The sequence below is a fragment of the Neurospora crassa genome, linkage group IV, assembly GCF_000182925.2.
Source record: "Neurospora crassa OR74A linkage group IV, whole genome shotgun sequence".
Lineage (NCBI taxonomy): Eukaryota > Fungi > Ascomycota > Sordariomycetes > Sordariales > Sordariaceae > Neurospora > Neurospora crassa.
Genome location: NC_026504.1, coordinates 5,662,600 through 5,688,133, shown reverse-complemented (window position 1 = coordinate 5,688,133; position 25,534 = coordinate 5,662,600). Strand labels below are relative to the sequence as shown.

The 25,534-nt window shown below is 52.2% G+C and overlaps 10 protein-coding genes across 10 annotated transcripts; 5 read left to right on the top strand and 5 right to left on the bottom strand.

Annotated features, from left to right (window-relative positions):
- Nucleotides 1–61: 61 nt before the first annotated feature.
- Nucleotides 62–1,406, top strand: NCU05227 (20S proteasome maturation protein Ump1). Its single transcript, XM_956794.2, has 2 exons — nucleotides 62–307; nucleotides 467–1,406. The coding sequence occupies exons 1-2, from the start codon at nucleotides 305–307 to the stop codon at nucleotides 977–979; spliced, it is 516 nt and encodes a 171-aa protein (XP_961887.1). The 5' UTR covers nucleotides 62–304; the 3' UTR covers nucleotides 980–1,406.
- NCU05228 (hypothetical protein) lies at nucleotides 488–4,512 on the bottom strand. Its single transcript, XM_956795.2, has 2 exons — nucleotides 2,605–4,512; nucleotides 488–2,339 (listed from the first exon to the last, which is right to left on the bottom strand). Exons 1-2 carry the CDS (start codon nucleotides 3,236–3,238, stop codon nucleotides 2,179–2,181), a joined length of 795 nt encoding a protein of 264 aa, XP_961888.1. The 5' UTR covers nucleotides 3,239–4,512; the 3' UTR covers nucleotides 488–2,178.
- Nucleotides 4,513–7,193: 2,681 nt separating this feature from the next.
- On the top strand, nucleotides 7,194–8,653 carry NCU05229 (hypothetical protein). The gene is made up of 2 exons (XM_956796.3): nucleotides 7,194–8,207; nucleotides 8,259–8,653. The coding sequence occupies exon 1, from the start codon at nucleotides 7,312–7,314 to the stop codon at nucleotides 8,143–8,145; it is 834 nt and encodes a 277-aa protein (XP_961889.1). The 5' UTR covers nucleotides 7,194–7,311; the 3' UTR covers nucleotides 8,146–8,207; nucleotides 8,259–8,653.
- Nucleotides 8,654–8,665: 12 nt separating this feature from the next.
- Nucleotides 8,666–10,349, bottom strand: NCU05230 (hypothetical protein). Its single transcript, XM_956797.2, has 3 exons — nucleotides 9,726–10,349; nucleotides 9,343–9,564; nucleotides 8,666–9,232 (listed from the first exon to the last, which is right to left on the bottom strand). Exons 1-3 carry the CDS (start codon nucleotides 9,762–9,764, stop codon nucleotides 8,924–8,926), a joined length of 570 nt encoding a protein of 189 aa, XP_961890.1. The 5' UTR covers nucleotides 9,765–10,349; the 3' UTR covers nucleotides 8,666–8,923.
- A 977-nt stretch (nucleotides 10,350–11,326) lies between these two features.
- On the bottom strand, nucleotides 11,327–12,535 carry NCU05231 (ER membrane DUF1077 domain-containing protein). The gene is made up of 3 exons (XM_956798.3): nucleotides 12,248–12,535; nucleotides 11,835–12,187; nucleotides 11,327–11,777 (listed from the first exon to the last, which is right to left on the bottom strand). Exons 1-3 carry the CDS (start codon nucleotides 12,386–12,388, stop codon nucleotides 11,699–11,701), a joined length of 573 nt encoding a protein of 190 aa, XP_961891.3. The 5' UTR covers nucleotides 12,389–12,535; the 3' UTR covers nucleotides 11,327–11,698.
- Nucleotides 12,536–12,807: 272 nt separating this feature from the next.
- Nucleotides 12,808–16,372, top strand: NCU05232 (AP-2 complex subunit beta). Its single transcript, XM_956799.3, has 4 exons — nucleotides 12,808–13,581; nucleotides 13,842–14,102; nucleotides 14,165–14,529; nucleotides 14,579–16,372. The coding sequence occupies exons 1-4, from the start codon at nucleotides 13,537–13,539 to the stop codon at nucleotides 16,152–16,154; spliced, it is 2,247 nt and encodes a 748-aa protein (XP_961892.2). The 5' UTR covers nucleotides 12,808–13,536; the 3' UTR covers nucleotides 16,155–16,372.
- Nucleotides 16,373–16,476: 104 nt separating this feature from the next.
- NCU05233 (60S ribosome subunit biogenesis protein NOP53) lies at nucleotides 16,477–18,327 on the bottom strand. Its single transcript, XM_956800.2, has 2 exons — nucleotides 17,944–18,327; nucleotides 16,477–17,870 (listed from the first exon to the last, which is right to left on the bottom strand). The coding sequence occupies exons 1-2, from the start codon at nucleotides 18,093–18,095 to the stop codon at nucleotides 16,664–16,666; spliced, it is 1,359 nt and encodes a 452-aa protein (XP_961893.1). The 5' UTR covers nucleotides 18,096–18,327; the 3' UTR covers nucleotides 16,477–16,663.
- A 407-nt stretch (nucleotides 18,328–18,734) lies between these two features.
- NCU05234 (GTP-binding protein ryh1) lies at nucleotides 18,735–20,924 on the top strand. Its single transcript, XM_956801.3, has 5 exons — nucleotides 18,735–19,300; nucleotides 19,397–19,422; nucleotides 19,507–19,595; nucleotides 19,733–19,862; nucleotides 20,055–20,924. Exons 1-5 carry the CDS (start codon nucleotides 19,254–19,256, stop codon nucleotides 20,402–20,404), a joined length of 642 nt encoding a protein of 213 aa, XP_961894.3. The 5' UTR covers nucleotides 18,735–19,253; the 3' UTR covers nucleotides 20,405–20,924.
- Nucleotides 20,925–21,060: 136 nt separating this feature from the next.
- On the bottom strand, nucleotides 21,061–22,679 carry NCU05235 (ribosome biogenesis protein RLP24). Its single transcript, XM_956906.3, has 2 exons — nucleotides 22,454–22,679; nucleotides 21,061–22,369 (listed from the first exon to the last, which is right to left on the bottom strand). The coding sequence occupies exons 1-2, from the start codon at nucleotides 22,527–22,529 to the stop codon at nucleotides 21,765–21,767; spliced, it is 681 nt and encodes a 226-aa protein (XP_961999.3). The 5' UTR covers nucleotides 22,530–22,679; the 3' UTR covers nucleotides 21,061–21,764.
- Nucleotides 22,680–23,716: 1,037 nt separating this feature from the next.
- On the top strand, nucleotides 23,717–25,503 carry NCU05236 (hypothetical protein). The gene is made up of 2 exons (XM_956907.3): nucleotides 23,717–24,554; nucleotides 24,761–25,503. Exon 2 carries the CDS (start codon nucleotides 24,803–24,805, stop codon nucleotides 25,145–25,147), a length of 345 nt encoding a protein of 114 aa, XP_962000.1. The 5' UTR covers nucleotides 23,717–24,554; nucleotides 24,761–24,802; the 3' UTR covers nucleotides 25,148–25,503.
- The last annotated feature ends 31 nt before the right edge of the window (nucleotides 25,504–25,534 follow it).

Sequence of the window (25,534 nt, the reverse complement as noted above, 5' to 3'; positions counted from 1 at the left end):
CCGCCGTCCAGTGACAACAGCCCTGCCGCCCGCCTGCGACAACAGCGGCTGGGCAGTGAACGCGGAAGCTGCTTGGAGCCTTGACTTGACTTCCATCTTCCATCTTCCATCTTCCATTCCTCAACAACGTCAAACAACCCGCCACGATTTCAAGCGACTCGCAAACGTTATTTTCTTGCGATACCCAAATCAACATCCAGCGATCAAGGAACCTTCACAATCGCACAAGCTTAATCCTCCCCAAACAAACAATCAATACGTAATCAACACCGCCGCCTAGCTTCATCAACCGCAAACCGTCAAGATGGTAAGCTATCACCACCCATCTTCCCCTCCATCATCATCACCTCCTCCTCACCCTACCTCACCCTACCTCACCCTACCTCCATTTCCTCAGTTTCATTCCTCCACCCCCTAAATATTTCCCCCCTTCTACCTCTAAACCATACTAACACCCGTGTCAAAGTCCCTCCGCATCGTCCCCGCCGACTCCCACTCCTCAACCTTCACCCACCTCCGCTCCATCGCCGCCCCTTCGGCTCCAGGTCTGCACGACACCCTCCGCTCAGGCCTCGCTCCCCACCCTCTCGACTCCGTCAAATCCTCTTCTTCTTCTTCTTCTGGTGCAACCGCCACCGCCTCGGCAGTCCCCATCTCCTCGCACCCGCTCGAATCGCGCCTCAAGCAATGGGAAGCCACGCGCGAGACCTTGCGCATGGAGACTCTGCGCCGCACGTTCGGCATGGCCGAGCCTATTCGACGCCAAATGGAGCTCAAGATTGTGCGAGACGGCGAGTGGAAGCCCTTGGCGTTGGGCGGGGGTGTGGGCATGATGGGCGGCATGGGCAATGTGCATGAGGAGATCCTGATGGGACGGGATGGAGATATCACGTGGGAGGATGTGTACACGGGAGAGGAGAGTAGGGCCGAGGTGAGCGTGCATGAGGAGATGGAGAGGAAGTTGAGGATTTCGGCTTAAGGCTTTGATTTTGATATACGGGGTGGTTGGTGTCTGATGGGATATAATGGACGTGTGATGGCAAGTTGGGGAATGAGTTGAAGATTCAATACAGCTTGCCCAAGAGATACTTTGGAATCGGCAATACGGCTATTAGACATGAACCACCTCATTGGTGCTCGCACACAGTCACGCTGTTCGGGAGCACATACATCGGATGTCGAGCCTATGGCATCGCACTTCTGGAAGCTGGGGTTCGGGACCATCTGTCACATCCTTCTTCACCAAGCTACACAGCAGTCATGGACAATGGAGCGAACGTCAAAGATATTCTCATCATTCAATATTTCCCAACGCCCAGTAAACTCGTAATATGTACATGACCATACTCATCTCTCCGAGGTCGGTCATCGTATCCATACGCTCTGCCCGAGAGCTCCAATCCCTCATCCATCTGGTTCGGGAGGAGCGCCTCATGGCCCAAGTATTCACATCAGCCACCACTCATCGCCACACCTCTATCCCATTCTCTCAAAGAAAACAAAAAGGTTCCTCCAGCTCTCTCCCACCAATACGCTAGTCAAGCACAAACAACAACTCCCGCTGAGTGGGCAATAACTGCTGTCCACACACACCCAATGAAAACATAAACAAGAAAGGAGCGTTGTATACGAGACGCCATTCCCGGTACAGCCCCGTCTGTAAGCAAAGCCATGAGGAAAAAAAACATATCCGACGAACAACAAGTAAGTGAGCGAAACGAAGAAGGAAGGGAAAGTGAAAACAGGAACATTCCGCCCAAGCCTCCCACTAACAAGAATACATGAAATACATGGAATAGCCAAATATACCTCTTTAAACAATAACGGCCACCAACCGGCCGCTTATCTGAAATGCAATAGTGACAAGTAAGGGTTCGCTGTGTGGATGTAGGATAATTCGTCCTCACCACATCTGTGCATTCGCTGGGTACTGAACAAGGGTCCAGCTGGACTAACATCAGGTGCCGGATCTTTGTCGCTTCAAAGGGACCAAAGACTCCTTCGCCAAGTCGACGATGGATCCGCTGCTGTTCAGATTGGTTTGTCGATGTTCAGTCGGTATCGGTAGTGACATCAACCAAACCCAATCTGATAGCACTCTGATGGTGATATAAAGACGCTTCGAAGCAGCGAGCCGGCAAAGGACGAGATAGGCTGAGAGCATGTTGTGACTATCCCTCATAGAATAACACAACACCCGCCTCCTCCTTCTCTCCTTGATCCTTCTCGCCCGCCTGCGGCCTTGCCGCCTTTGGCGCCTTCGCCGTCTTCTTCCATCATCTCGGCTGGTCGAACCGACATGTGGACGACGTTGGGGGTGTCGGGGGAGAATTTGTATTCTGTTTTTGAAGGTTTGTTAGCATATTCAATCATGATTGATTTATCAAATTCTCCCGCAATTATTGCCGTAAACCGATCTATCCCTCTCCATCTCCATTATATCTCCAGGGTCACTTTTCGACACTGGCATTCCCTTTTCCCTTCTCTTATCTATTCCGGCCATTACAGAGATCCCCATCCCCCGCCCCCCTCCACTTTCTCCCCTCCATCCCTCACCATCATTATCCTCAACGAAAAAAGAAAAGGAAATCGGGCAAAACTCACTCTTCAAACTCTCTTTATCATCCAACAACTTTCCAAAGTGAATCAACCGAATGCTAGTTGGACTCGCCGGCTTCCCCTCCCACTCCTCCCTCCACTCTCTCAGTATCAACTCCTTGACCTTATACACTGAGATGCTAAACGGGTCCGGCTGGCCCGTCCCCGCCACTGTCTCGGGAATGTCGACGCCCCGTTTGGACAGATACTTTTCGTCGATCTTGTATGGGTGTCGGGCTCCCGTGGGCAGGAGGAGGGTGATGTTGCAGACTGGGGCTTCGGTACTACTGGGTCCCGACGCTGACTGAGATGCTTGAGATATCGAGTCGGGATCGTTGACGGCTTGTGGTTGGGGTTCTGGGGGGGAAACTGGGTCGGTTTCGTCCATGACATCTTGCAATGTGACGGGCACGGCGCCGGTGACTGTGGATATTGATGGTTCGCCTTCCTTGTTGTTCTGGGCATGGGACGGTGAGCCTGTTGTTGCGGTTGTTGCGGAGGCGGTGGCTGGTTGGTTGTTAACCTGTTCCATCTGGATTACGCCGCCTGTTGCTGGTGTCGCTTGTTGCTGTTGTTGTTGAAGCGCATCGTCGGTCTCTGGGCGTTTGCCGAGACGTTTTGATTCGGTTGTGTCGGCCATATTGAATGTTTAGTGTAGGTCTGTCGAAGACGATTCCCGGTTTGGTTTGAAATGAAGTTGATCGTACGTATTCAAATGACTGTTTTGCTAGTAGTTTGGCGGTTGTGGTTTGGAGTGCGTCTCCCCCCCTGGATGGCACAGGCGCTTCTCCGGAAAATCGATCGAAATTAAAGAGGGTGTGGCTTGCTTCTGTGATGTAGCGTCGACGCGGGTCCGTCAAAAAAGGAACGTTGTTGCTATCAGGTGCTGATAAAACTGAAGTGTGGTTGTAACCAGAGTAAAATTGCAAAATGCAATGTATCGATGGATGCTGGCTTCGCTTCGGTCCTTATTCAGATTGCCGGGAAGTCAGGTCAGGTCAGGTCAGGTCAGGTCAGGGTGAAGGGAAGTGCAGTTGTGGTGGTCGATGGATGTCCGGAAGCGGCTTCCTTGGTAACTAAGTCGGTGGGTCTCGAGTTCCCTGAGTGGAAAGTGATCGCTGCCGTGGATTGAGACGAAGAAGTGGGTGCTCGAGGTGGTTGATTGCGCACACCCGATTGAATGGACCTTTTGTTCCTGTTCTCCTTCTCTCGGTGGAATGAATCAATGAAGGAAGAAAAAGCAAAGATGGATGGATGGAGGGATGGATGGATGACTCGATGGAGTGGGAAAGAGAAATAGGGAACAAAGCAGCGATGATGGATTGGGTCTTGCGATTTGGGATGATCAATAGAGGTAACTACTGCGATGAGCGGTGACCGCTTCGTGAGTGGTTGACTCGAATATGGGCTGGGTTCTAAGAGGGAGAGAAAAAAAAAAAAAAGGGTTGGTGTGATGTGTAATGGGTTACGTCCGTGGTTTGGGACAAGATAACGACAACGATGTCGTACAATAAGTGGTATAGTTTTAATTCTAATGCAAGTCAAGTAAGCAATGTACCTGACCGAGCGACTGCAAAATGCGATGCGGCCAAAGTTGTTGGTGCGGGCTATCGTGCGCGCTGCAAATGCGGTGCGGGTGGGAGAGATGATGTCTGAGCGGGTACGAAAAGACGAGCTCAAGTCGAAATCGAGAACGGGGTGGACGGGTCAGGCGGGAGGGAGGTTCGCTTTTGTGTGAGCTGCTGGTTGCCCACTACACAACCTGGAGTTTGCGGAGGTGGATATCGAATACCGGCGAGGTTGTATTGATGAAACCCAAGGTTAATGACGACGTCTCTGTCTTCTTTCTTTCCGCAGCGTAGACAAAACGGGACGTCAAGGGTTCCCGCTCTCCGGATGATCAGAACAGGACGGTTGAGGCAAAAGCTACATTTATGTTCCGATGCTGGATTCAGACGATGGGCCGCCCGGTTCTGATTTCCGAACGAGCGTATGCGTCTGGCCAAAGCTGAGGCTCGGAGCCGGGGCGGCTGGCCAAGATCGGGGATGACCCTGGATGGGGGAGATCAGAAGCGATTGCTAGTGTAGTGTAGTGTAGTGTAGATGTGATGTTGATTGAGTTGATGTAATTACCAGTGCTCGAGTCCTCCAAGACGTCAAACTAGTGTAGACTTCCCAATACCCCAAGTCAATGGCCCGAAATCGGAATGAAAAGCCCTGATGAAATCGTGCGGCCCGAGTCCGTACCTAGCGTCCGGTCTCGAGCCGGTCTATCCGCCGCGGCAAAGCATGTTGGAGGTCAGGGAGGTCTGGTGTTTTTTTTTCCTCTTTGGTGATGACGAACAATCTCGATGGGCGCAATGGCACCAATTCGGGAGGTCGGGGACTGGACGTGGGTTGGGTGGCCCATCGTAGATTATTTTGATTGGTCGATGCTGTGACTGCAAGGTCCACACCTGATCGGCAAACCCCCGCACCCACAGTTAGGCCATCATGATTGTGGAGTTCATGATGCATCGTGCCAAGTGATTTTCGTCTCGTTTCTACATAAATCACGAATCACGCTTCTTTTCGGGAAGACACTCCTTCGTCAGAACTGCAGAAAGCGAAGGTAATGGCTCAATAGTTGGCAAATCAGCTTGGCTCCCGCTCGAATTTCATGATTGCACGTCAAAAGCAACCACGAGTGTCTGTTAAGAAGAACCAGTCGGAAGAGATGGCCGAGTTGCTGCGAACTCACTCAATGTCTTCATGTTCACATCTCGAAAGAAGGTATTGGTATTGCCTCGGAGTGCCGGATATAAACGTGTACCATCAATTCATATCACCGCAACCAAATCACGGCCCCTGACCCTCTTCAGACAATCGCTCTAAGAGACATCGATATGAACATTGATGGGTTTAAATCTTTACCGACCACGAAGGTCAATCTGTTCTGCTGAAAGTATACATCAAGCACTCAACAAACGGCCTCCAATCCAGGTTAACCCCATCTACGACCGACCGTTTGGGCTCGAGACACTCGGCAATTTCGTTGCCATAAACCAGGAGACAACCCTTCCGAAACGCGTCTTGGAACCCTACCGCGTTCCTGGGGTTTACCCATCTTCTTGGTCGTTGTTGGACTGGATCTGGGCAGTATCATTGTCTTGAAACATCACGGTACCTCCTACTCCATGGGAATTTCAGTGCTTGACTGACGACCGTAGCATGCGATGCCAACAGCGCATAGACTTGCCTCTACCTTGTGAGAAATAGCATCACACAGGTGGTCTTGATGGGATGCTCAATGTCAAGTTCCGGCCTCCAGAGCTACAGAATCTTCCAGCTGCCGGCCGGAGAGTGACCTCAGAGAACTGGTAACACCGTCACTCGCAACTGAAATTTGTGTCTGTCCTTCACATTGGATGAACTTCATGTCGCACTGAGGAGGAGCTAGGATTGTCGAGCATGGAGGCTGGTGTTTGATCTTCTATTCTGGTTGATGCCTGCTTGCAAAATTAAGTCCTGCAGAATCGACGGGATTCCTCCAAGTGATGCGGACAGATGGTTCATCAGGCGTCATTTCAGCAAGAAATCATGCCAGTGACGTTGAGACGGAAGCACCAAAGATGGCGACGGTCCACGAGCTCCCGTGTGCACCATTGAAATCCACGAATGCCACACCACCGAGGTCGAAATCGTGACCATGGCCACTCTTGTGGTTCCAGATCTCGTTCGCGAGTTTGACCTACGAGGAACGACCAGCTCAACCTACCCATACATCCGATGAAATATGGCAGAGGTACTGAGGTGGTTACGAACAGGTTGTCACCATCATGATGTCGAGGGTCGGCAGGCGGTGGTGAATGGCGTATATCTTGTCGTGCCTGCCGTCCTCGTCATACAAACAACTTGAAGCGTGGGGCAATCTGGACCTTGGAGCGTTCCTTCCTTTTTAACACTCGACTCCCACTCCTGGTTGAGGTGCAGTACAATCAGTCCTCAAGGTTCCCTCACTTCGACGTCTCCTTCCCGCCCTCGGCCTCCTCAACCTGGCCCTTCTTCCCCTCCACAATCACGCAACAACCGAATTTCGAAATCAAACCCACAAATCAAACCAACACATCCAACCCTCTCAAACACGAACATTCTTACCCGCGCAGTCTACCTTGAAGTACGGCTTCCATCCATGTGAGTTGTGATTATTACTGTTTCTCTTTCTCCGGCTTGTCGGGAGCGTGCGGCGTCCCCCTACGATACTTACCCTTCCATACCCAAACTCTCGTCAATCTTGGCGGCGACATCAAGCTCCCCTCACCTTGTCGTTTCACAATGCAAACAGATCCCCCACCCAAACACCACGGTGACACGGCCCTGAGCTGTGTGTGTCGCGCAGAGCAGTCCTTTGATATTAGACGTGTACCAGCACGTCCAAAGGAATCCGTGGTGCTGTAGCACTCCGGCTGTCCCCTGCCATGCTGCCACCCGTAGCCGTGTTCCTGAATCTGACTTTGCAATTTCCTGGTCTGTCATGGATCCACGGTTCCATATGGTCGCGTCAAGTCCTTCTTTTCTTCCTTTTTGAGATGACCTACTACTAACGCCTCTCACCTCACCTTCATTCTTTCCACCTTCTTCTCTTACGGCACTCCAAGCTGACACTCGTTTCACCAAGCAGCAGTCCACTCCATTCTCTTGACTCTACAACCTTTCGGTGTATCAACAGCCAACATGTTCTTCAAAAAGTCTACTGCTGCGGCCGCGGCTGCTCTTGCTGGAGTTGTCGTCGCCATTATTGACGGAGGCGCCTGCGCTCAGAATCAAGTCAACGGTCTCCGTGAGCGCGACGATGGAGACTGGACCACCGTATCGCTTACCACTACCGTTTACGGCACCACTACCCAGACCGTCCAGTTGACTGCCGCTGAGGTGACCAGTACCTCTTGCTTGACCACCACCTATGAGACTACTTTCAGCCCTGTCGAGACCGAGACTGGTTCCCCCGTTGAAGGCACGTACACGTCCATTGCCAGTCCTGGGGGTGTCACTACCGAGACGTCTACCAGCGTGGCTTACGCCACAGAGACCTCCACCATCGACACGTCCAGCGGTGAGACTTCCACCAGCGAAGCTCCCACTACCACCGACGTCACCATTATCGTCCCGGCCTCGACTGTTATTGCCAACACTACCACTGACTTGATCACCTCTCATTTCACGGTCACTGTCAAGAGCGGCACCCTTACTTCCACCATTTGGGCTACTGCTTCCGAGACCATCAGCGTTACCATTCCCAGCAGTGGCTTTCCCCTGCCGAGCTACAACTCCACGGCTACAACTGTGGCTAGAACCACGTATACCAACACGACCACCGTTGTACCTGCCACCAGCTTCTTGTCATCCTACACCTATCTTTCCTCCGGCACTCCTGCCTCGGTCGGGTTTACCACTAGTACTGGCTACGGCAGCCCTGAGGCGTCTGCCCCCTTCACTGCTGGCGCTTCCGTCACGGAGGCCGGCAGTCTACTCGGTCTCTTTGGTTTTTTGATGGCTCTGTTGGCATAGAGTGGCGTCTTTCCTACCTCTTGAACATTCCTTTTGGGGAAGCCATGGATAGTATCACAAGGGTAAGATCTCTTCCTTGCGGTCCTAGGAGCATGAGCTGACTGGTGTTCTAGGTTATGACATCTTCCGTATCTTATGATCAAGCTTGGCTTAACCCACGGGTATTGGTATTGCCATCTGAGGTCTGGTGATTTGGTTGGCATGACTGTCATGATTTCATTTGGAGGCCATGTTAGTGACATGGCCGCATAGTTTTTCTCTTCTTCCACTCCTTTGTCTCAACTTTCCAAAAGATTTTCATGACTGTTATGATGTGGATGCATCAGAGTATAATCGGTAATGACTTGTGGTATCTCTGCAAGGCGGTGCGCATGAGATGCTGGAGACAAATGATCTCGGGGGCCTTGGGCAGGCTGATGATGAGTGGACAAAAGGGTACTGCATGTACAATAAGCCCTAGTATGTTCGAGTCAAAGCAGTAACTCGACATGATTTCCATCCTCTTGAATATTTCGTGAGCCTTTCTACTTGTAAGCCGATTCCACTTCCAAGTATCCATGTTTCTGAACGGGGATGTAGCCCAATCTTCCATATTTCCTTTCATCATAACATACGGGTATCTCAATCTGACTCATGACATTCTCCCCGAGTCCCATCCGACTCCATCCCCCATTTCCCTTTTGCGTTTCCATCAATCATTCCATTATCATTAATCTTCCTCTTTTCGTAATACCCCAATTCCCCTTTTTGAATCCTCAACACCACGCCCGAGGCCTCTTTAAACATACGACCTCGACCCCATACCTCCACCCCCTCTACCCTTCCGCCATCTGATCCACCCCACCACCAACAAGACCACAAGCACGGCGAACGCCAAGAACTGAAAGACTTCATCCGCCAGTCCCTTCTTGCAGCTCGACTGCAGCCGGCTCCAAGCCGTCTCCGCACTCGGGTCCCCGTACAGAATGCCATAGTACCAGTCCCCCTTGTACTTGCGTTTGCCTTGGTTCAAGAGGTTGTTGTCAAGAATCTTCTTGGCCTTGGTGGGATCGGTGCAGGAGAAGCCGCGGGTCTCGACTGCCCAGGCCTGTTTTTGTGTTAGTGTCGGTGTTAGTGTCAAAGTCAGAGCAAAACAAGATGGAGAGAAAAGAAAAAAGAAAAAAAAAAAAGAAAAAAAAAAAGGGGGGGAAGACGTACGATACCACCAGCCAACAACACCAAAGCACCGATGGCATCGGCGCCTAGTACCACGATATCTGGGAAGGAACTAAGAAAGAGGGCGACGATGCCCAGAAAGCCTTCGAGAATGGCGTAGGTGCCGGTAAAGACGGAGTATTGCGTGGTGGTCGCTGCGGAACCGACTTTTTGGGCGGTGATGAATTGGGCGGAGAGACCGACGATTACGGCGCCGAAGAGGATCTGGTTGTTTGCGGAGAGAAAGATATTAGTTGATTGGGTAGTTTAGATAAGGGAAGAGAAGTAAGGTATGTATGTATGTATAAGTGCAGAGTAGACGTAGGGTGTAGAGAGAGAAGACGGAAGAAGTGATGAGTGTACGGTAGGGTAGTACATAAACATACCTGAAGGCCACGAAGGCCGATACATAAACCGGCGAGCATCTTGTTTCTGTTTTCAACGACAAGAGTAAAGTGAAGTGAATAAAGTGATGATGGGAATGTTTCAAAACGAAAAAGAAAAACGAAAAAGGAAAAGGAAAAGCTCCCGGCACTTGAGAAAAAGCAGGGGAGAACACCACCTTTTGTACCTCTACATCATAGTATTAATCCAAGAGTCTCAACACAAGGTAAGGTAGTGTAGTAGTATCAACCGACCAAAGCTATACTACCACCCTCATCTGACTAGACCCCGGCATCCTTTTTTTTTTTTCTTCCTCGAACCACCGATTCTACCTGGGACTAAACTCAAAAGTCCGAGCCAAGGAAAGATAGGAAAAAAAAAAATCGTCATGTCAAAACTAGGCAACTACCTACCTACCTACCTTACCTACCTAGGTACCTAGACAACATCCGATCGGCAAAACTCCCGAACCTGGGAACGCGAGAACGTGGGGAGGTGATAGTGACATGGATGGAATGAAGATGGAGAAGCTGACCTTACATATTCTGGAGTTTAGACTAGTGTTGTACATGTGTATAACTAGGTAAGAAGGCTGAGCTCCGTGGCTTTGCTCTGTTCAGTTCATATAGTAGCGTAAGGTTGTTTATTTCTCCCGCCCGATATAGCCGCCCTATAGCCAGCGCCATGGTTACATAGCCTTTTTTACTCGGACTTGGACTTGATCAATCAATCTATTCGTCCACTTAGATTTCCCCAAGACAAATTGAATCCGAGCTCGCATTTACTAAAGTCAGGCAGCAAAAAAAAAGAAATCACAGTTAGACACAGCCTACATGTACGGTAGGGGACAAAAAAAGCCCCACAAGAACCGTACATAAGTACTACATAGCTTGAACAAGCTAAACTCTGTCGGCTAGAATAGACAACTTGACAGTGACAATGGAAGATATCACAGTAAAGACAGGCGGGCTGCAGTGAGGAATGCGAACGTATCGTAGTATGTCCCCCTCCCAGCTCCCCCTAGCTTTCACTATCCGAATCCAAGAAAAAAAAACCAAAAAAAAGGGAAAAAAAAAAATTGGAAAGGGCTTGGGACAATGACGAGCTTTGCAAATGGTACTATTCTGGGGAAAAAACTGGGAATAGGTACCTGCAAAAAAAACTCTAAGTGGTCCAATGCAACCCCAATCTCACGATCCGCCGCTGGTGCCTAGCGTTAGTCTTGTTAGTCTTGTTAGTGCAAAGTATGGAGCGTACCAGCTTAGTACTAGCAACCTACCGAGGGCGCCTAGGCTGGCTCGGCCTGGATGTTGTTGTTACCCCTGAGCTGCCTTGGCTTGGCTTGGACAGACAGCTTGTGTGTGTGATTGGTTGGTTGGGCTTGGCTGGCTTGGGTTGTAGCATTCGGGGCCGTCTTCCCGCGACTATGACTCTTTTTCTCTGTCAACGTTGGGAGCTTCATGAGAAATGAATGAGCTTGTTGCTTTGAGCCGTATTCGGGTTTTCAACACAACACAGGTCTGGAAAACATTAGGTTCCTCTGGGCAAGCAAGCGAACGCGCAAAAGACCCTTTCCTGCCAGAGGCTGCGAGGTGTTGCTGTTGGAAGACGATGAATGTTGCATTTGCAGAACATCTGTTCTTTGTGTAAACAACTTCACCTCTAGACCTCTGCATGGACTCAACTTGTTAGCGTGGTGTATGAGGTTGGCAGAGAATCTTAAACTTTTACACAAAGATGTCTGGCTTAGCACTTCTATGGCCCCGGTCTCTTGTACAGCCAACGTATCAAGCTAGAGATAACAAGTGATGTCCATGCAAAGGCGTACTCATATCGACATCCATAGCCAATGGTTACAAAAGAAGTTGCTGCCGTATAGAGACCAATCGCTGTGATATGCATATTTCGAACGTGTATAGTATCCGCGAAGTTGAGACTCAGTCTCCCTCTACCATCGTCCATCAAGTTCGAGGTCTCATAACGACAATGCTGGTACAGCATGTTCCAGCGGTTCCCTGCGCACTTCCCAAGCAAGCCAGTCGGATCTCGTTGTCCTGTATTCACCACGTTAGCCTTCGTTTCACCACACTCTCCCCAAGGATAAAACTGACGGTAGCAGTCCCATACTATTAATCTTCCACACACCCACCGCCAGCGCCAACACCTGCATAAGCACATAGGCCGCCTTCACCTGCAGAATAGACCCCCGGTTGCTGTCCGTCTCGAATCGCTCAAAGGCCTGGTTGGTCGACAACAAGCCCATGATGGGGTTCTTGAAGGCCATAAACACCATCATGATGCTGAAGATCTGGAGCGAGTTGCCGGACATGTACATCATGATGAGCGTCATGGGCAGGTTCTTGGCGGGCGCGAGGGCGACTTCCCAGGCCTTTTTGAGCTTGAGCTGGTCCATCTTTTCGGGGGAGGGTTGTTCGCGGGGGGCGGGGCGGGAGACATCCTTCTTCTGTAGGGGTAAACATGTCAGCGAGGGGGCTATGATTCGTGGTAATGGGAAGTTGCTTGCCTTGGAAGAACCAGATACGGCTTGCGACGAGTAGCCTGGGGGATCGGGGATGCTGGCAGGCTTGGACTTGTAAGGCGGTGGGTTGGCGAGGTCGGTTACCCATCTGGGGGCGGGGTCGACAACGGGTTTGAGGTCAGTCATGGCGGGCTTTGTGAATGTATCGTCTATAGAAAGTGAAGGTATTGGTAATGGGAAGTAGGTGGAAGCTGGATTGCGATGACGCCCAACGTGTAGTGTAGTGTAGTGTACGTGATGGAGTCCGTGCTTCGCTAAGGTAGCTGCCCGTCCCTGACTTCCACTTCCCGTTCGGTCTCTGAGACACCGCAGGGCCCCACTACACTTAGTTGAGCCGCTTCCCCACGCTGGCCGCCGAGTGGTGGGGACCGTGCGCTGTTGATGATGCTACCGAGCTCCACTGAAGCGTGCCAGTCGTTCACTGGCAGAAGGGCGTCGTCCAGTGGGCGTTCAGTGTTGACGGCACCAAAGCGGCAGGTCCAGGTCTGCAGGGTCCGCGATCGCTGACCAGGAGGTGCCGTAATTAATCGACCCGACGGTTCAGGGGACGCCCCAACCTGACCGGTGAACAGAATTGAACCCGTATTATTTTCCATCGTTACCCCCCCCGGCGAGTCAAGATTTGAACTAAACATCATCTTTTCCGTTGTCTGTCTGGCTCGTTGGAGTTTTGGCTGAAGACTACCGTACCTAGAAGCTGTTTCATCCCGATCAACTACGTACAGTACAGCGACAACAGAAAGTGGAGGGTACTTTGCGCCGGAACAGATCTTCACCGAGCCTACCGAGAGAGTGACGACGACAAGGACGACGACGACGACGACGACGACGAACATCGCGATCCTTCTTCGACGACAATTATCTCCATTAGTACTCCAGCACTCGGGAACTTCTTCGCGACGGACATTGGATTATCTGCCTCAACCTCCAAGTTACAAAATAAAGAGGAGGACAAGCAGCAGAAAGAGTGCCTGTGACACCCTGTTTCACCTGCTTGTTGTTACATTGGTTGGCTGTTCTCGACTCGACGATAATCACAAAACATATAATTGTGTTCCAGAGCCAGAGGGGCATTTTCCTTGCCTAGCACACCACCCACCACACCTTACGCCCGCGCCGAGCTCGTTTGCCATTCGTCCATTTTGTCGATATCGAACCTATTTTCGTTGCATCGCAAGCATTCCTCGGCACCGGGTTCGAATCGACCAAAACAGGAATAGCTGTGAGGAGGTTGTGGACGATAATACTATACTCTACAAGCAGCCAACAACAACATGTCGGCCGCACAAGGAGGAGGAGACTCCAAGCTGTTCGCGAGGGTAAGATGAAATATATCATTACACATGTTACGCTGCTCGGGATATGCCGTTGCTTTGTCTACCACCACCACCACCACCACCACCCCTCCTCCCATCCACCACCCCAGCTCAGCTTCCTTCCTGTATCCCCCCCCCCCCTCCCTTGCTTGCTTGTTTGTTTCTCCTCAACATCGCGAACCTTGATGACCGCAATGACCACCGCCACCATGTTTGTCGCATACCCTATCCCGCCGAACATTAGCTTACCACAGACTCGACAGGGCAAAGTAGCTGAGCTACGCCTCGAGCTGAACAGCGGCAGCAAGAAGGACAAGAACTTTACCCAAAAGAAGATTGCCCTCAAGAAGATTGTCGCCAACATGACCATGAGTAACAATGACATGGTCGGTTTGTTTCCCGATATTGTCGCCTGCATGGCCATCCAGAGCTTGGAAATTAAAAAGATGTGCTTCTTGTATCTGGTCAACTATGCGAGGATGAAGCCAGAGATTGCGGTAAAAGCAATTCCGGTTCTGGAACATGTAAGTCACCAACCACGTCCACCTTTTTTTGTGCGATATAGCCAGTCACTGACAAAGACCAGGACATGGAAGATCCAAACCCCCTGGTGCGCGCCCTTGCCCTACGGACCATGTCTTATATCCACGTGCGCGAGTTCGTCGAGGCTACTGTGCCACTAGTCAAGCACCTCCTCCGCGATATCGACCCCTACGTTCGCAAGACGGCGGCTTTCTGCGTGGCCAAGCTCTACGATCACGATCGACACATGGTTGAGGCTTCGGACCTTATTGACAGACTCAACAACCTCTTGAGAGACGACAACCCGACAGTGGTGGCCAGTGCCCTGGCGAGCTTGATGGATATCTGGGAGAGGAGTGATGCTATCAAACTCACTATCGACTACAGCAATGCCTCCAAGATGGTTGCCATTCTGGCCGACTGCTCCGAGTAGGTTATCCCCCTTGCAACACAAGTACGGTCTACTGATAGCAAGCAGATGGGGCCAAACCTACATCCTCGAAGCCCTCATGTCTTATATCCCCCAAGAATCCGGCGAAGCTCTCCTTCTCGCCGAGCGTATTGCCCCACGCCTCTCACATTCCAACTCGTCGGTAGTCCTCACCTGTATCCGTGTGATCCTTTACCTCATGAACTACATCTCCGACCAAAAGCAAATCTCGGCCCTCTGCCGGAAACTCTCCCCACCACTGGTCACCCTCCTCGCCAAGGGTCCCGAAGTGCAATACCTCGCCCTGCGCAACGCCCTCCTCATCCTCCAACGCCGCCCCGAAGTCCTCCGCAACGACATCCGCGTCTTCTTCTGCAAGTACAACGACCCCATCTACGTCAAGGTCACCAAGCTCGAACTCATCTTCATGCTCGCCAATGAGAAGAACATTGACGAGGTCTTGACGGAACTCCGCGAGTACGCCACCGAAATCGACGTCCACTTTGTCCGCAAGGCTGTCCGCGCCATCGGCAAACTGGCCATTAAGATTGAGCCAGCGGCCAAGCGATGCATCAACCTGCTGCTCGAGTTGGTCTCCACAAAGGTCACCTACATCGTGCAAGAAGCCACGGTAGTGATCCGCAACATCTTCCGCAAGTACCCGAACCAGTACGAGTCCATTATCGGCACCCTCTGCGAGCACCTGGACTCGCTCGACGAGCCCGAAGCCAAAGCAGCCATGGTGTGGGTCATTGGCCAGTACGCCTCGCGTATCGAGAACTCGGACGCCCTCCTCGAAGACTTTTTGTACTCCTTCGCCGAAGAGCCCGTCGAAGTCCAGCTCGCCCTGCTCACAGCAACCGTCAAGCTCTTCATCCAACGTCCCACCAAGGGCCAGGACCTCGTCCCGCGCGTGCTCAAATGGGCCACCGAAGAAACCGACAACCCCGACCTCCGCGACCGCGCCTACATGTACTGGCGTCTCCTCTCGACTGACATGGAATCCGCCAAGCGCATCGTCATGGGCGAGAAACCCGCCATCACCGCCGAGTCGGAGCGTCTCGACCCCGTCACCCTCGAGGAAATGTGTCTCAACGTCGGCACCCTCGCCACCGTCTACCTCAAGCCCGTCCAGACCGTGTTTCGTAACGCCCGCCCACGCAAACTCCCAGACTCCCCGTGCCTCCAACGCCCCGACTATCTTGACTACTCAACAGCCCACCAACTGCCCAACCCCAAATCGCTCTCCCAGTTCGGCCAAGGCCACCAACCGTCTGACTTTGATCCCCGCGTGCCTGGGTCCCGACCTGCTCCCCCTACTTCTTCGAGCAACACTCAGAGTCAACAAGGAGGGAACTTGGCTCAAGCGGTACATGATGCGGACGCCTACTTTACGCAGCAAGCGAACCAGCAGGCGGCGGTCAATGATGCGGATGCGTACTTTGCGCAGCAGATGAGGCAGATGCAGATACAGCAGCCCGGCGACAGTTTTGGTGGGGATGCGGGACATTATGGGTATGGACAGGGGTACGTGGTCAGTCAGAGCTCGGCGTACCAGCCGGGGATGGGGGGGATGAATGGCATGGGAGGGATGAATGGGGCTCAGGGGGATTTGTTGTTGTGAGGGAGTGTGGTGTGAGGGGTGCCTAGCTCCGAATGGAAAGGGGGGATGGGATGGGAAGGGGTAAGAGTGGGAAGAGAGGAGAGACAAGGTAGTAATGTAATAGACAGACTAGGAGTTGGGGAAGCGTGGTGAGTGTGTGATTTGGTAGGGTGGTGGGAAAAGATATCCAGTTAGGGTTTTTGGTTGTAGATAATGCGAATAACAAGTAATATCCCGTCACTACGTATGTTCTGGTGTGTTAATGGGCGAGTGTGAAGACATTCATGTAATGTCATCTCACTACAAGACTTGAAAGACAAAAACGCGAGCATAGGACCACTTTGAATGTTCCAACCTTTTATTGCACTGAAGACCAAGTGAGAAAACCGTAAACGCCAATATACACATGACAAACGTACTACTAACAAAAACCAAAAGGGAATATTTTGTAGAAGGAAAAACAATTACCAAACAAATCCGAATATGTATATGTCCGTAAAGCCCCAAAACTTAAACCCAGCCGAGCCGCTTCAAGCCAGATTGAAATCCTTGAAAGTCCACTTCTCCGTGACCTTTGTCTTGGCCTGCTTTTTGAAGGGAATGTGCCTCCTCGCCTCCACCTTGCCTCTAAGCAACATATTCCTGTACCTGTCTTTCAACAAGTTACCCTCCGGCTTGAGCAACCTCAGCGAATCCTGCAGCTCATCCGGCAAGACCAGCTCCAGATCCTTCTCGGGCAACTTGAACTTGCCTAGTTGCCTACGGCGCAGCTCGACGTCGTCATCTTCTTCAAGGCTAGCATCGTCCTCTTCGACATTGTTGGATTCGGCTTTTTGGAGAGCAAGCTGCCTCTCCTTCTCGGCCAGTTCCTTGGCAATCTGCTTGACCCGCGCGGCCTCGGCCTCCCTCTTCTTGATGGCCGCCTCGTGCTTCAGACGCTGCTCCTCGGCCTTGCGGCGCTTGATCTTGTTGCGCTGGGCTTGCGTCTTGCGCTCCGGCCGCTTCTTCTTGTTGGCCAACCCTTCCGCGTCGCTCTCGGCCCCTTCCCAGGCGGAATCATCCTCCCATTCCGACAGCTCGGCGCGCTTCTCGGCGGCCTCGGCCTCGGCGCGCGACTTGGCGGCCGCTTCGGCCTTGAGACGCTCCTTCTCGAGTTCCTCCAGCCGCTTCCGTTCGGCCTCCTCGGCCTTGCGCAGCTCCTCCTGGTAGCGCTCCGAGTAGTCGGTGAAGGCGGGGTTGTACGACTTGTCGCCCTTGGGCTTGGGAACGGCGGGGAGCTGCTTGCCGGTGGCGGCGAGGGAGATGGGTTGTTGTGTGAGCGTCTTGGGCGCCTTGGGCTTCTCGACCTTGGGCAAAAAGTTGAACGTTTCCGCGGCCTGCTGCTTCTTTTTCTGCTCTTCCTCTGGGTCGGCCCAGGCGTCAAAGGTGGCGTCAACGACCTCAACCGTGGTGGTGTGGTGGCCGTCGGCAACGCGCTTCAGGCGACTGAGCTCCTTTTGGGTGACGTAGGTGGCCCGCAGGCGCTTGGAGGGCAGGACGCCGTCGGTGACCTTGCCGGAGGTTTCAGAAGCCGGGCGCTTCTTGAGGGAGACGGCGGGAACGGCGGAGCGCTGGGCGAGGATCTCGTCGGCCTTCAAGGGCTTCTTGAGTTGCTTGGGGAGCTTCTTGGTGATTTCGGTGTCGGGCTTGACGTCGATGGCGAAGAGTTCTTCGGAGGTCTTCTCGGCAATGACACCACTGTTATACGATAATTCATGTTAACCAATTGGTGTCTTTGGTAATACAAAGCATCACAGAAGGAGCGCCGTACCCCTTGATAATCTGGGCGTTCAACTCATCGAGACCCTGCTCGACCTCTGTCACGTCGACATTCTTCCTCCACGCCTTCTTGCCCTTTCTCGACGGTTGGTTGTATTGCTTGGGGGCTTCGGGATTGCCCGACAAGGGTTTTAGGACGGGCATTTTGGATATGTGATGTGATGGTGTGTTGTGTTGTTGGGTTGACGACTCGAAGAAATCAAACGAGTCGGCGGAGGTTCGAGGCAGATAAGAAATTGGAAATATTGATACCTCGAAACCGCCTGGAATTCTGGGGTCTCCTCTGCAATCAATCCGACTGCCCAGTGGGGTGTGCAACTCAAAATTTCAGCGGCGACAGGAGGCAGCGATAAGATAAGAAAGACCTGCCCGAGACAGGACAGGGAAGAGCAACTTCATGGAACACAAGCGTCCAGCGCTTCAGTTCCCTTCCCCAGCCGTGCTCAGCTGGCAGTTGGAGCAATTAGCCAATCAGACTTCCAAGCTGCCTCGGCCTCTGGACAAATCCAATGACGGCCGCCAAGCTTCCATTGGATGCCCGGTCTCGGTCGTTTTGGTCAAGTGAAGTGTCGAATTTGTCTGGGCGCAGAAAGGCGGCGGGCGGCCACTGTTTCCCTCCACTGATCGCTTGGCGCGGTCCCCTTTCTCTCGCATGAGTCCGCTTCGGGGAAGAAGACTGAATAATAGTCGCAAGAAACACTTTGTTGTTCGAACTTGAGGTTATGCATAAACAATGGATAAAAACATGTAAACTTGTACATACGTACATACGGAATGTCGGTCAATCAATTAATCTGTATCCAAACAAAATATTAAATGTTCAAGTATTTTCTGCTCTCTGTGGTATCAACTCTTATAAAACGATCTCTCGACCCGATTTTTGTTTGGTAAACGAAGACTCGACGGACTGCAAAGACCCCAGCAACCAAGTCGGCAACGAGACCCCGACTGGATCCCAAACACCGACCCGATTGTCCTCCAAGCTCCCTTGTCATCCACCCCCCGGCCACCACGCCCCGTCCGTCGCACCACTGAGACCACTCAACGCTGCATGATCAGTCTCCGGCAACTCTCCGCCGCCGTCCATCTTCCACTTCGACGACCAGCAGACACCTATCTAACTCTAGACCAACTCCGACCGCCTACACTACTAAGCTTTCTGCCACTTAACCACCACCACCTCCTCCAAAGTCCGAAAGCTTCCTCCCCTTGATCGTGTTTCCGAATACCTTCAGCTACCTACCTACCTACCTACCTACCTACCCCGCCAAATACCGTTAATCCGCAAACACATCCATCACAATGGCGCAAGCAGGCGGGTCATACAACAACCCCTTGAAGAAATTCAAGTAAGACAACATACCCGACACTTTTGCAGACAATGCACTTAAGTCAAATGGAAGACAAAACAAGACAAGATGCTAACCACTCTTTCTCCTCGCCAGGTTGGTCTTCTTGGGCGAACAAAGCGGTATGCGATTACCTCAACCTACAACACTTTCTCCACGATGTTCTCCGAGACACCAATGCTAACTCAACGATTGCGCGCAAACAGTCGGCAAGACGTCGCTCATCACACGCTTCATGTACGACTCGTTCGATAACATGTACCAAGCCACCATTGGTATCGATTTCCTTTCCAAGGCATGTTCGACCCCCGTCTCCCATTCAATTCTTTACCGCCCTTCCTTCCCAGACAGACAATGCGCGACAGTTGCAAAGACCCAAGAACTAGTAGAACAAGATGAGAGCCTTTGGCTAACTTTACGGGGGGGAAAAAGACCATGTACCTCGAAGACCGAACAGTCCGCCTACAGCTCTGGGACACAGCCGGCCAGGAGCGTTTCCGCTCTTTGATCCCTTCGTACATCCGCGACTCGTCAGTAGCCGTGGTAGTTTATGACATTTCGAGTATGTTATGTTATGATATTTCTTTTCTTTTCTCTTCCGCCTTTCTTGACCATCCTCTCTCTCCCCAAATCCCCCCCCTCACCGCCTTCCACCCCCGCTATTTCCCCCCCCCCCCCCCCTCCTCCCCTCAAGCCACCAATTTCAAAACCTCCCCCAAAGAAACAGGACACTAACATTCATAACCAACACCAGACGCCAAATCCTTCCAAAACACACGAAAATGGATCGACGACGTGCGCGCCGAGCGCGGCAACGACGTGATCATTGTCTTGGTGGGCAACAAGACGGATCTGAACGACAAGCGCGAAGTGACCACGGCGCAGGGCGAGGAGGAGGCCCGGCGCAACAACCTCATGTTTGTCGAGACGTCGGCAAAGCTGGGCCACAACGTCAAGACGCTGTTCAAGAGGATAGCCCAGGCCTTGCCCGGGATGGAGGGCACCGGTGGGGAAGGTGCCGGTGGTGCGGGCACGGGGGCGGCGGCGACAAGGATCGATGTCAGCAGTAAGGAGACGGTGGCGCAGGAAGGGTGCGCTTGTTAAGACTGACTGGACTGGTCTGACTGGTCTGGCGGCCTGGTGCGGTTTGGTCTGCTCTCGTCTGGTCTGCTCTGGTCTGATCAGGGCAGGACAAGCTGAATTCCTCTTCCCTAGGGAAAGGGCGTGCTGGTTGGGAAACCGTGACGGCTGGGGATGAAGACAGCAATGGGGATGATGATCATGTTGACGATGTTAACGAGGTTAACGATATAATGGGGTAAATATATGATGAGAGAATGAGATGGAACTTGATGATGATGATGATGGGGGGTGGGGGGAGGGAAATAGAGGTGGGTGGGCTAGACAACCTGACAAATGGGGAAGCAAACTATAATGAGAAACTTGGCTGTGCTTTGTGCTTACGGTTTGGCTGGCTGGCTAAAGCAAGGCGATCGGAGCATTAGCATGCGAAGGAAGGGGTTGGTTTGGTTTTGTCGGGTCTTAACGCTTATAATAATACAAATGATAAAAGATATAATACTTTGTATTTAGTTACCGACTTGAACCAACTGTGTCTTTTAGGTGTTGTTTAGAGTTGTTGTGTTGTCGACTGAGTGCAAGATGGAATCAACGAACGGGTAGTAGTCCAAGATTGACCTTGGATATATCCTTGGCTAGGATACCTAGTCAGGTCTCGAGCTACAGAGGTCAGTCACGTTGGCAGAAGACAGAAACGAGTAACTTGTCGAGTCAGAAAGTACTGAGGATTACTACTATAAAACAAGACAAGACATGGCAGAAAGAAAAAAACAAACAAGTACTTCATATTGTGGGTCTCCCCGTGTCTATTAAACGCCAAATTCGCCGATTCCAATAAAACCGAAAATATGCTTTGCTACTAAAGGTAGACTGATTGATCCCCCCCTTGAAAACCATGGTTCTGAATATAATGAATCTTTCCAATGACCTGTAGCGACCAACGACCAACCAACCAAGCAAGGGGTATAAGCAAGCCCCGAAAGCAGCCATCGCTCGGGGGGGAGGATTGTCTGTCTGTCCAAAGCCACAGTTACTGTTTTTACAGTTAGAGTATTGGCTGTTGGTCAACCAATTGCTGTCTGTCCTGTCCTCTTTCTGGTCGTTCCGTCTTTATACACCAAGACCCGTTCGTCGTAGTTGGGCTTTGTTGCTGGTGTCAACTAGGCAGGTCTCAGTGGCGAGGAAAGGCCGCCGAAAAAATACAGCAGAACCCTCCCCCGCATAGGGATATCGACAGCCGCGGGAGCGAGTTCGTCCGAAGAAAACAAGCAAACAACGAATGATCCCGAGAAAAGAGGTGGCTGGTTTCGGTGTTGGTGATGGTGGTGGTGGTGGTTGGCGGTGGTGGTGGTCGCGGTAGTAATAGTTACAGAGACTCGGGCGCTCAGTCGGTATCCATCTCGTCGTCATCGTCCACGTCCTCGAAATCGTTCTCGTCATCGTCATCCTCATCGACCAAGCCTCCACCAGCGACGCGCTCCGAGATCTCTTCCACGCCGCCGTCTGTCCTGACACGGAGCCTCTTGACCTCGCCGCCAAACGCCTTGGTCTTCTTGCTGGCAGCCTTCTTGGCCAGCTCCTCGCGCTCGAGCTCCTCGACGTCCTGGCCCGTCTCCTGGGCGAGCTCGGCCAGCCTCCTCTTCTCGGAACCGCGCAGGCGGGGGAGGAGGTGCTCGTTCTCGGCGACGAGCTTGCGGGCGGCGGCGACCTCGCGGGCGCGCTTGCCGGCCATGCGGCGCTTGTAGAAGATGCGCTCGCGGCGCTGGCGGATCTCCGAGATACGCTCCATGGCCTTGACCGTCTTGGCGAAGAGCTCGCGGTCGTAGCGGACGGGCACGTTGCGGCGGGCGGCGAACTGCAGGGTGCTGTCGACCACCATCTCCTTGCCGGCGTTCTTGCGGTAGGCCTTGGTCCACTTGAGCTTGCGGGGGTTGCGCTTCATCTTGAAGTTCTTGTGGCATTTGGAGCGGCAGAAGCGGAAGGACTTGCCTGTAACATTAGTTGTACCCTGGTTAGCAATTGGCCTTGACGGAGAGGTTGATGATGGGGAACTGAAGTATGACAAAAACATACCATCGTTACGCATAAAGGTAATGCCCTTGGAGGGCCAGGCCGGACGGCCGCAAAAGAAACAGGGATCGACACGCATCTTGACGGGTTATGTGGGTGGTTGTGGTGGTGGTGGTGGTGGTGGTGGTTGAGGAGAGAAGCAGCGAGCCGGGTGAGGATGGGCTCGTTGTCTGTTCGGGAGGGGGGGGAGGAGAGGGGGAAGCAAGCAACAAAGTCAACAACAGCGAAACGGTCAAGGGCGCCGCTTCTGAAAATTTCTGGATGTCGGTGTTGGAAAAGTAAAGTGGGGCGGAGGGGACGCTTGGCTTATCTTAGCGCTATCGTGCTATCAGCCGACAAGACTCGGGTTAGGGTTGAGCGTGCATATACGCCAGCCCAGACGGTTCTTTTCTCTTGATTTGACAATGATGGTTCCCGATGATCGATTCCTCGATGTAAGTTGGCCGGCAATTGCGGCTGCTTACTTTCGATGCTCTCTCGACAAGCGATGGCCATGATGCTCAAGTCGACGGGCATGTTTACTTTTCCCAAATCAGTATATTCCCCGATCCATCCAACAATACTTCTTGAGCTCACGATCTTTTCGCTTCGCGACAATGTTCAGTCACCAAGATGGCATTGGTTTCTGTTAACAGGACTCTCGCGGACCCTAACATTGCTAGCTCCACTCTCTTTCTTTCCCATCAGTTACTGCTAACGATTAAAGTCTGACACCCTCTACAATGTTCAACACCGGGTATCATCGGTGTTCGTGACTGCAATTTTTACCATGTCTGAAGAATCTATTCGAGTTACAACTGAAGGCGTCAAGTTCTTCTCGGAGACTGTGGCGAAATCGGATCTTGAATTGTCTGTCATTTCTCACAATGATCAAGACCTTCTGTGATGGAAACTCCGTCGGCAGTAGGCCAGTGTCTGTTGAAGGTGACTACTTAGGCTTTACACAAAAAGAGGTCTTCCTTGACACTTGGTTGATATAACGCATCTCCGTCTCTCAGATTGAACTTGAAGTGCAATGGACTTTCCTCACTCCTTCCCCAATCACAGTGCTCCTTTCATCTCACTCACAGCGGAGTTGAGGGTCGGGTGCTGACCGAGAGCCCCATCAGATCCACAGCGCTAACTCAAAGATGCGGGGACGGAATCCGGGGAAAGCGTCAAAAGTGGAGTCGGGTTCCCCTGAGGCTCCACCAGACTAGCTCCTGCCCTGCGACAGTAAGGGTCCCGAGATCGTTCTTTCCTGATACAAACCGTACACTAAGTATAGGAAAGTCAAGATGTCGCTATCTCTTTCCAGTTTCTTGTCGGTAATTATCCCATGCGGTTCACCGTAATCTTCCTTCTCAAACTTGGTATCTACTGAAATGTACAAAGGATCAAAATTACAAACCCAACACCTACTGCTTCCTCCCCCAGCCACAGCACACGCGCACCGGACCACTCCTCGCTCCGTGGTGCCATTAGACATCACAGAATCAGACGACGGAACTCACAGACGGGCCGCTGTGATACAAAAGTGACGTCCAGCCACTCGAGATGATTGGATTTTGGATATTGCCTGCCACTCCTACCCCGCTCAATCCTGGGTTACACCATGCCTCAGCCAGACGGTTCCAGGTCTCGAGAAGCCGTTGGACATAGTAACTACTCACAACAGAGGAAGAAAAGCAGGAGGTGCAGGCGAGAAAGGCGGAGGTGAGCGGTGGCTCCCTGTCTAGACCGTCCACTTGCTGCAAGGCAAACCGGGGAGGGGAAGTGGCACAACAGGAGGTCAAGGCTTGGGCATCTCCCCTCAAAAAGATGATATCGAGTTAAGGACACTGCATGGGGAAGGAGGGTGAACTACCACCAAGACCCTGACAGTCTAACAAGCAGTAACAATACCTGCTGCTTTATGTTGTGGTTCCCATTTCTGCCACATAAAGGGGACTCCCGTCTCTCCCACTCGTTATATATCTGCTTCTTCTCCTCGTGGCACCTGGAGAGAACACTCATCCTCGTTTCAAAGACTTGTCCAGACACACGAGTAAAGAGCAACCTATAACACTCGAAGAGTACAGCATCAACTGCTGATCAAGCAAAGAACACTCAACCACAAGTAGAGGTACGTCTGTGATCCATTCCGTGGTCACTCCTTTGAACAGCATCGCTGGATGACAAAACTTTATACCCGGTTGTCAGAACTGTCATCTCTTCCTTTCCTTCATCAACTGCATCTCCTCTGCTCACCACCACACACACGTCACTGCCTCATCTTCCTTCAACACCACATTTACCCTCACTCGACACAACCCACTAACCCAACCACAGCATCTCCTCTCAAACAAACAAACCCCCAAAACAACCACCAAAATGGTCGTCCGCATCCCTGCCGCCGGCATGACCGAGTACATCTTCTTCGGCGCTGCCGGCGTCGGCACGCTCGCCCCGCTCGCCATGGGTATCCCCGGTGCCGAAGAGCGCGTGGCTCGGGCGACGGCCAAGTGGGCTCCCCGATGGGAGCGCAACATCAACTACTTTACGAACCACGTACCTGTCGAGCGCGGCATCCAGCGCATCACACCTCCCGTTGAACGCGCCGTTCATCGCGTCGAGCACGACTTGCCTCTCGAGAAAGCGGCTGTGGCTACGAGCCATGTCGCGGAGAAGAGCATGAAGCCGTTGGAGATGATCAAGCACAATTGGACTATGGAGTGAGCGTTTCAGATGTAATCAGGGGGACGGACTAAGGGCTGGACAATGGATATGGATGGATGGACGGTTTGTAACACGGCATAGCCGGAGTTTTTGGAAGGGAAGGTCGTTTTTGTCATGGGTTATGGATCGGGATCGGATCGGGACGGGATTGACGGAACGGCGAACAATGTCTTGGTTTCTCCTAGCATGGGTAACAACAACAAAGGTTACTGTTGGTGGTTTGACCATGATGCCTTTGTCCAAAGTGGCGATTACCACTTCTTGTTCATGGCAGCAGCAGTCAGTGGTCCAGTGGACAGCGTTGACTAACAAACCTATACATATATCCGGCCCAATATGATATCCTCGAGTCACTCCATGATTTAACAGACACAGCTCTTTGATCAT